Source organism: Hylaeus anthracinus, unplaced genomic scaffold (genome assembly GCF_026225885.1).
Source record: "Hylaeus anthracinus isolate JK02 unplaced genomic scaffold, UHH_iyHylAnth1.0_haploid 11994, whole genome shotgun sequence".
Classification (NCBI taxonomy): Eukaryota; Metazoa; Arthropoda; class Insecta; order Hymenoptera; family Colletidae; genus Hylaeus; species Hylaeus anthracinus.
In genome coordinates, this window is record NW_026534341.1 from 15,169,586 (window position 1) to 15,179,634 (window position 10,049).

At 36.0% G+C, this 10,049-nt stretch overlaps 1 protein-coding gene across 4 annotated transcripts in view; it reads right to left on the reverse strand.

The window, feature by feature from the left end:
- LOC128888598 (transcription factor cwo) overlaps window positions 1–7,919 on the reverse strand; it is a 112,367-nt gene extending 104,448 nt beyond the window's left edge. The window contains exons 1-3 of one of the 4 annotated variants that reach the window (XM_054145614.1): window positions 7,570–7,919; window positions 7,202–7,462; window positions 358–1,008 (exon numbers count right to left, since the gene is read on the reverse strand). In XM_054145614.1, coding sequence (XP_054001589.1) covers window positions 358–422 — 65 coding nt within the window. In that variant the 5' untranslated portion in view covers window positions 423–1,008; window positions 7,202–7,462; window positions 7,570–7,919. Of the gene's footprint in view, window positions 1–357; window positions 1,009–7,201 lie in introns of all 4 variants that reach the window. The other 3 variants (XM_054145616.1, XM_054145615.1, XM_054145613.1) reach the window with 3 other exon arrangements.
- Window positions 7,920–10,049: the final 2,130 nt, after the last annotated feature.

Here is a 10,049-nt window from a genome sequence, read left to right on the forward strand (position 1 = left end):
GTTTATAAAAAATAAGTTAATAAATTACAATTTTACATAGTTTTTTTGGAAATTGATCGGTGTACGAATACTTTCTACATTCACTGTATATTCGAAAAATAGATAGCTCATGAAACCAACGTACACCGACGTATTCACAACGTTTAATTTGCTATTTCTTCACCACGAGCTAATTCTATAATTCCGATTGTAATTCGTGTTCAACACGCGATAAATAAGCGGTCGTTCATCTTTCACTCGTCAAGCTTTTATCTAGATAAGAAATTTATTCGAGCTACAAGAAGACAACATTTAAAAAACACTGATCCAGCGGATCACGATTTTTTTCAACGTACCGATAACGTGATAAGCACTCACCTCTCGTATTTCACCTGCATGGAATGAGCGGAGTTTTCCTCCCAGTAATTCTGTGTCTCCATCATCTTGCCGCATAGAATCGTTTCCGATGTTCGGACACGATCACTTCCGATTTCGTATCGGTTGCCACCGTTAGCTTCTCCTCCTGTCGTTTCCTCACTCTTCCCGTCCTCCTTACACGCGACGAAAGACGAAACTCGTGCAACTATCTTCGTCGAACTCACGTTGCTCGAAACACGCACGTCAGAGAAGCGGCACGAGTGGCGAACGCTCGTCAGCGGGAAACTTACGAACGCACTAAGTATTATTCACTTGTTTGCACGATCACGAGTGCCACAGCCGGTTACACCGAAAAAAAAGATGGAAAAGTCGAGTCCTCTTAAAACCGATGGCTCCTTGATCGATAGCGCGCGACGAACGACTAGGTTAGGTTCGCCTCCGCACACTCACTGACACACTCGCAATAACACGACGAACCAGGCACCCGGCACTTGGGAATCGCCCACGTCTTTCCGTCCAGTCACACTCGACGATATATCTGTACTGGCGCCCTCTTCTTTTCTCCTTTGTTTCCCTTCCTGCTTCCCGATTTGTAATTCGTCGTTTCGAGAACGACGATCGACGATCGGCCTTCCTTGGTACAACGAACCCCTGCAATTACACCATCAAGTATTTCCACCCGCGAGCGTTACATTTTTCACGTTTCTACTATTTCAAGGACACGTGAATATGCAACAAACTACGGAAGGATCCTTTCTTTGGTCATGACAGGAACTGATGATAATTGTGGTTTCGGGAAGCCTCCGCAGGTAACAATTTTTAATTTATCTTCTACATGGGAACAAATGACAAACAAATAGGCTGATTATACAGGGTGTCCCAAAAGTCAGGGAGGAGTCGGAAATGGGGGGTAGCTGAGATGATTCTGAATAACAATTTCCTTTGCAAAAATGTCAGATGGGGCTTCGTTAAGGAGATATTAAGAGAAAACCCCGACCAATCAGAGCGCGCGTAGACCGTTCGGGCGGCCGCGGTAGCGAAGGCTTCGCACTAGACGGCAGCGTCAATGTCCTTCGATGCACGTCGAGTCACTTGTTCGCGTACAAGCGCGGCCGCCAGCGCGTAACCTTCGCTACCGCGGCCGCTCCAACGGTCTACGCGCTGTCTGATTGGTCGGGGTTTTCGCTTAATATCTCCTTAACGAAGCCCCATCCGACATTTTTGCAAAGGAAATTTTTGTTCAGAATCATCACAGCTACCCCCCATTTTCGGCTCCTCCCCGACTTTTGGGACACCCTGTATAAGTAATTAAGATTTAGTATGTAAAAATATATTTAGAAATAAATTGTAGGTAAAGGGGATATTATCGTCTAGAAACTTCAAAAATTCGATTTTTTTTTGCGGTTTCTTATGTGTGGTTTTGAGAAAATGCCTCTAAAATATTAATTTGAAATTCGTAGAGCTCTCATAGTTACAGAAGCTTAAAGGCTGTTCACCAGTATTAGTGCTAAATGTATAACAAACTTTAAACGCGTTTTTTTCGAAACGACATTTTTCAAGTCGGGCGCACGTTTTTCTCAAAAACTATTGGACCGACTGACTTCTGGTTTTACACACATTTCGAGGGCACCATCACCTTTGGTCTGAGCTAGAATTATGCCGATAGGTAGAATATTTTAGCCCTGCTCTCATATTTTAGTTGACAATTTTCCGGGAAAATTAAACCTTAATTTTCAAACAGCTGCGATTCCGATAAAACATTTAGTACTTACTTAATTCTAGTTCAGACGATAACTACATTCATATAGATTGAAAAAAAAAATTTGTTTTTCTGTCTCAGACGACTAGAACCGCCACAGCCTGTGCGTTCGATTGAACGAGCGTCTCAAGCCACAACCTCCATAACAGCGCATAATTTGTGTAGATTCCAATGAAGTATTTCATAAAAATTTATGTTGTTAGTTGAAACGTGTTTGGTTATGCATAAAAAAAACCCTGGTACTGTAGGTTTGATAGTTTTCGGAAAATTAATTCCTAAAAATTACTGAAAAAACAAACTTCTAGACGATAATACCCCCTTAAAGAAACTGATGTTACTTATGAACAGAGATGGGCAAAACCCTAGATTTCGAATAAATCTGAAGTTTGCGGATGCGTTTGTCTCGTTTCCATTTTTGGGAAGTATTCGAAAGAGGAAACGAGACAAACATATTGGCAAACTTCAGATTTATTCGAAGCCTAGGGGTTTACTCATCACTGGTTATGAATCTACCCAGTACATCATTAAGAAATGATACATGCCATAGGTAAATGTTAACTTGAATTTTGGCTGATTTCAATTCGATTTGTTAAAACATAATTTGCTCCTATAACCAAAGTTTAATTAATATGCTAGTAATGAGGCGAACCTTCTACTCTTAATATTGTTTTTACTTTTCTTGTCTTGGCAATTTCTATTATCTCACTCGATACAATGCTTCTTACAATAGATAACCTATTTAACCATATGTTTGTACGTCCTCGTTTATAATTTTGACCTTGTTTATAGTCTCGTGTATCAAACTTTATCAACAATTATTTGTAATAAATTATTTCCGATATGATTTAATCGATTGAGAGCTACATTAAATATTTTAATTCGCGTTTTTATTTTTTCTGAAAAAGACTTTTCCTACATACTGTACATACACGAATAGCGCTATCTGATCAGTACAAATAGGCGAAATTCCACTCAAATAATACACTACTAAAGTGAACGTATAGCAATCTATTAGGTATAAAAGTTAATTCTGCGTCTTTATATTCAAACCTTTAGTACTTATTTATTATACACATTTTTCTTCTTGTAATTCTAGTTCAAGTAAAAATATTTACTCGATATTTTGTTACGTAAAGTGCAAACCTTCTACATTCTCGAACTGATGTTGAGATCGACACATATCTTAACCATACACTTTGATGCATAACTGAAGTCTCAGCCTGATGGTCATTACTAGACTGCGGATCTTTATGCATTTATAGGAAATTTGAACGTGCAAGAACCTACAAAATGCAAACAATGTGCAAGAATATAAAAAAGATTGAAAGTAAAGTTCATGTTATAATATCTGCAGAATAAAATAAATTCCTATTTAGGTTCGATTTTTGTAGGCATGTTCGGGAACATTTTATTTTGCATAAAGATCCGCAGTCTAGTCATTACAATTTATCTATATACGAAGTTCAGTAACCGACAAATTGCTTATCGTTGTTTTCCTAACAGATTACAAGTAGAACAAGTAGTTATAATACTCGTAGAATAATAACAATTAACTAAAATATTAGGCTGTATTATTACTCTACCAGATTACAAGTATATTTGGTAATTACAGTAATTGTAAAAGAATAACACTAAGCAAAATTTCATGGCTACTAAAGTTCATATGGATGCATTGCAATATCCATCAGGTTAAATCTTAGGTTATGTATAGAGATGTGTATAGGTGAGTTTAAGTACACCGTAATAGACATCAGGTTGAGAATTCAAAAGATTGGTACTCTACTGTACTAAAATGACTTTGTAAGAATATCTATCTAGTTATAAATCTGCGGATTTGATGCATTTATAATACAAGGTAATATAATAAGTATATACATAACATAACCGAAAGCTAAACATAACCGAAAGGTATGTGCAACTATGCAAAATGAAATATCAAATATATTATATCAATTGCATATAGAATATATTGAACATAAATTATTGTATATTTTTCGTATGTTTTCTATCTAGAGACGCGGCAGCGTCTCGGCGCAAAGTACATGAAAAATTATCCGTCACCGCGTATATGTATATGGCGTTGGAGCTACCACGTATCTTTTACAGGAGAGATGGTCCATTCCAACCTAACCTGAAACTTCTTTCATGAATATCTCAACACGCCTGCAATGTTTTCTAAATTTAAAGGCATTTTTCTCGTGTAACCCGCATATAAGCTTTCGAATAAAACCAAAATCAATAAAATCGGTCCACGTACAACTGAAATATCGTAATATCATGTCACGAATCTGCTAGAGACGGTATTTTTTGTATGATTTTCCCGTCGTCAACCCTTAGCCAATAGGAGCTAAGCAAAAGCCGAGAGTCGTTCGTCGACTCTCGGAATCATTCGGTTCGGCATGGCTCGTCGCCATCGAGCGTCGAGAGTCCAAACAGATGTCATCATTCACAACCTGCCAAGTGTCAAAACTTGTTACACTATTGCATTATTAATTATATTTATATTAGCAAAATGTTTTCAATTTAGATTTCTGATGTAGGGTTTAATAACAAATTGCAGCCAGTGTTGTAAAGTGTTGATCAATCTTGACTACAAGGTAAGTTGTCAAAATCTGAATTGCGAGATACCTTTATTCATGCAGAAAACTGTTTTTAATATAGATCCATACCACCAAAGTGTTTTGAATTTAGACTTTTTATCCAGAGCTTATACAAATGAAGGAAACCACAGGCTTGGAGGTTATTCGTCAACAAATTGCAGCCAGTGTTGTAAAATGTTTATCCATTTTCATTACAAGGTAAATTGTCAAAATCTGAATTGTCAGGTACCTTCATTTATACAGAATAGATCCATACCACTAAAGTGTTTTTAATTTAGACTTTTTATGTAGAGCTTATAAAAATGGAGTCATTTTCTCATTTCATCATTAACATTAAAAATTCTTGCAGCAAGAAAAAAAATTGCAAAGTACATGAAAAATTATCCGTCACCGCGTATATGTATATCTATATCTGCTTTTGTTATCCCCTCTCCCTTTATTTTACTCTATTCAATTAAAGAAACAAATAATAATTTAGACTTCTTATGTAGAGTTTACAGAAATGTCAATTTTATCTTTATAAATTTAAAATAGATTCTATATAATAAATTATTTGTAAAAAGAAGTGAGATCCGATAAAAGACTTTTAAAAAGTAAAAAAATTACGGCAAGTGCATGAAAAAGTGGAGGATTCAAGGAGTTATCATTGAAAAATAGAAGATCCCCATAAAAAACTACAAGAAAGTAGAAAAAGATGTGAAATCGAAATGAGCTGCCAGATGATTTGACTAGATTTCCGCGGCCTGGAAGTCAAATGCTTGGCGTGGCCAGGCAAGGCATTCTTAGATCATCGATACACATACTTTCTCTCTCACAGACTTTTAGGTAATTCGTCAATTTAAAACTCTGACAATATTATGAGTGCACTTTCATTATTTTGCGTTTTAATCACATCTTTTCCTATTTTCTTGTAGTTTTTTATGGGGATCTTGTATTTTTCAATGATAACTCCTTGAGTCCTCCACGTTTTCATGTACTTGGCGTAATTTTTTTACTTTTTTGAAGTCTTTTCATTACTATACATTGGCTATACAGTTACTGTACCTTTCACTGTCATGGCCCCCCAAACGAGTGACACCCCACCACCGTCTTTTACAGTCGGTTTAATGCAATTGTTATTAAATTCTTCTCCTTTGCGACGTCTCACGTATACTTTGCGATCAGATCCAAATCGATTAAATTTTGATTCATCTGTAAAAATTACTCTGTATTATTTTACATGTTCTTTCGCGAAAGCAATCCTAACCCGACGATTTTTTTCTGAAATGAATGGTTTCTTTCTGGCAACGCGTCCGTATAATTGAAACTCATTGAGTCTTCGCTGGACAGTTCTAACACTTTTTAACCGACTTCGAAAAGGAGGAGGTTACTCAATTCGACATGTATTTTTTTTTTCACGAAAATCTGTTGATATTTCATCATGGATGGCAATTAGAGTTTTGAATCTGTCCGCTTCAGATAGTCAGTGAATCTTCCGATCAGTTCTTTAATGAGTTTTTCAAGGTCTCGCTTTACGAGGAACGTTGTCTGGTAATATGTTGTATAGCTTGATGTCAAACCATAACGGATATTTTTAATTTTACGGAAATCTTTCCATAGGACATTTCATCCTTCACGCAGTTGTTCTTGCGTGATTTTTCTTCCTTTACTCATCACAGCATTATTGTAATACGTTTAACCGTAAACAATGCTGAGCAAATACTGGTAAATATCGTTTACATGTGGCTTAGCTGTGCGAAACAACAGCGTACGTAAGTAGTTGTCCACTACAAAACCGATAGATCGAAACAAAACGTTTACAAAGTACTTATTTTCTGGAAATAAGTCAAAGTTGTACTGTAAATATGTACACCAGGGTTCAACACTCTTAGAAACAAATTGTTGGTACGACTGTATGAACTGTGTAGGATTAAGTCAGATTTTAAAGTTAAAATATAAAGTGTACGTAAATATAGTGCCACCACTGTATGTACACTTATGCAAAACGAAATAACAATATTATTACTAGAATGCGGATCTTTATGCATTTAAAGGAAATTTGAACGTGTTAGAAGCTACAAAATGTAAACAATATGGAAGAATATAAAAAATATTGAAAGTAAAGTTCATGTTATAATATCTGCAGAATAAAATAAATTCCTATTTAGGTTCAATTTTTGTAGGCACGTTAGCGAAGATTCTATTTTGCATAAAGATCCGCAGTCTAATTATTACATTCAACATACATAATTTTCCATATTACTCTACGCCATAAATGCAAAAAATCCGCCCTCTACTTATAAAAGATTGAATACAAATACACAGAATTAATACCCAGACCTAATAATCGCGACACTTATGCAACCTATTCATCCAAAAATATTTCATATTCACGACTCAAACTGTAATCGTACCAACGAATAGTTAGTTATCTCTGGTTTGAATCGTTCATCTAGATAAGAATCTCTCCCATCTCTGCCCCCTAGGATCCCTGGGTAGTACTTACGGGTAAAACTCACAAATGTCACGCCGGTTTCGGTTGAAGAAACGTTTTCTTGTCAACGAAGCGATAACGAGCAGAGGAGAGAAATACTGTTCGCCTAGCGACGATAAGGCCGTTGACTCGTTCGACCGCGAAATTCCACGATATACTAACACCGACAGGGCCGTAGGGATTGAACTCGACCGCGTGCGTTCACTTGCGCATCCTCTGGTCTCCTATCACGTTTACATGCATCGCCTCTATTGGTGCGTACACAATGATACACTGTAAATTTCACGCGGAAAATACTTAGCGGCGCTCCGGGTTGTACTCTGGACCAACAATCGCGTTACGTTGCGCGTATGTACGAATACTTGCTCGTTTTCACGCACCCCCACTGTGTCTCCACCTCCTATTACCTCGACACGCTGTCTCGTATCGTGCGAGGTTCGACGGTTTCAATTCCGATTTGGCAAAAACAACGTGGATCGTCGAACAGTCGGTATCACGAGTTGCACAGGCGTGCGTTGTTTCCTTGGCAGATCACACTACGCGTATAAAGCGCGGCCCTGTTCGCTTCTCGCGATGGGCCGCGGTGTGGCATGCAGGCTGGTGGGAGCGATTCAGAGCCGTCTCAGGCACGAAACCGTCGATCCCAGAACCATGTGACTCAAAATCGGAGATACGATTGATTCCTATCGATAAATCGATTTTCGTACGAGGTGGCCAGACCTCTGTACTGCAGCTAAAAAGGGAAAGAAAATGGTCATTGGTTACACTTTTAATAATTACGTATATAAATAGGTCATAAATGTTGTACATTTACATCAATCAAAAAGCACAGAAATTGATAGGGTATCGAGGTTTTTTTTCTCTTTCTAACGGTGGGACATTTCCATTTACATGCAGGCCTATGTCGGCTCTGCTCTATCTGTAATGCGTATCTTTATGGTATCACGACGTTAAACCATTGGAAATCAATTCAGGTGTAGAAATTAGTTATATGCTTTTATATTTAATTACTTATAACTGTAGTTTAAGTAGAAATAATTAATTGTCATTTTGGTGTTACGTGTAAAATTAGCAGCCCTAAATTACCAACCTTTATATTCAATCATTTATGAGTCTAGTTTAAGTAGAAATATTTATTTATTATTTTGCTGTTATATGTTAAATTACCAATCTTCTGTGGTTCTCGACCTAATCTCTATTACAATAAATTTATACATATAATGCATTAACCTAAGTCTTAAGCTAATAACAATTACAACGCAAGTATCTGTATGTATACATATACGAAGTTTAGGAGCTACAAATTTTTGCTAATTTTGATAATTACAGTCATTGCAGAAGAATAACAAGACTGCAATGACCATCAGGTTAGGACGTAGGTTATGCGTTTACTGTAATAGATGAGGGTGAGGATGTAAAAGTACTTAAATGTACTCAAAGTGCCAAATCACAAGTAACTATATCTGTTTAAACGGTAGTTATAAATTATTGAATCAAAAAAGACAGAATTCATTTTTATATCTAGTACTTTGAAATCTTTAAGTTACTTCTGCACCTTTATATTTAATTGACTTTATGTTATATAAAATAGTCTTGGCGAAGTCTAATGGAGACAGATATAATTCTGATTGTAAAATAAAAATTTCAGACGTTTGAAAATGTGTACAAATACATATGACTGTATATAAGGACACTTGAATAAACTATAAACTATGTAACAAAGATGACAATATAATAAAATACCTACATACAAAAACTACAGTCAGTTCCACAAGTATTTGTACCTTCTATGTCTACTGAAGACACTTTTTTTAAATGAACTGGTAGGTTTGATGTTTCCAAAAATGTATATATTTCATTATACATATGTACATGAATAAACTTTATACGTGTATATATTTCTAATGAAAAATTGGTTTAGGGAAATGAAACCTACCATTTAATTTTGGATAAATGTCTTCAATAGACATGCTCATAGGACAGACTGCATATACAGTGTTCTTATGGGGAAAGTCACTCACACAAACCCTTTATACTAACACAAAAATTGAATTTCAATAATTTCCTCGAAAACTTCAAATTGAAGATCCCCAATTCGTAACACAAGCTAGCGACTGATATCGCTTTTGTCTTTGTTATTCAATAAGATCGTCCAGATAGAATTGTCAAAGTTATGCTTATCAAGTGACCAATTTCGACGACATTCTTATTGAAATCACGATATTGTTATCAAAGATTTCGACGACATTCTTATTGAAATCACGATATTGTTATCAAAGATAGCAACTAATTGTAAGTGATCGTTACGTAGTTTGATATATATATATATATATATATATATATATATATATATATATATATTTTTTTTTAATCTACGGTATCTGAGCAACATGCTCATTAGCTTTGCGAAATGCGATAAGACAATTTCTCTTGTTCTTGGTGCATCACGTGTTGATAACATTACGTGTGGATCGATACAGCAATCTTGAAGTAATCGCAGCGATAGGCGTACATCTAAACTGTTGGAAATCAAAACAAAGAATATTAACACATTGTTGACCAGCAATTTTACACAGAAGCGACTTCATGTCGCCGGCTATTATTTCGCTAGTTTTGTACTACTGAACTATTGAGTGATATAAATCTATATACTGAGAAAAGTATAATATATTCTATTGTTAATAAAGAATCAAAACCGACAGGACTAAACACAATGCGGAAAGCTTTTGCAATGTTCTATACATATAGCCCTGGGTTTCATAAACTGAAATAGATAATGCAAATGCAAACACGATTTTACTCGTGATCGGTCAACAACGTTTGGGCATGAAAACACGAGTTAAGAGTTAACTCTTGACCG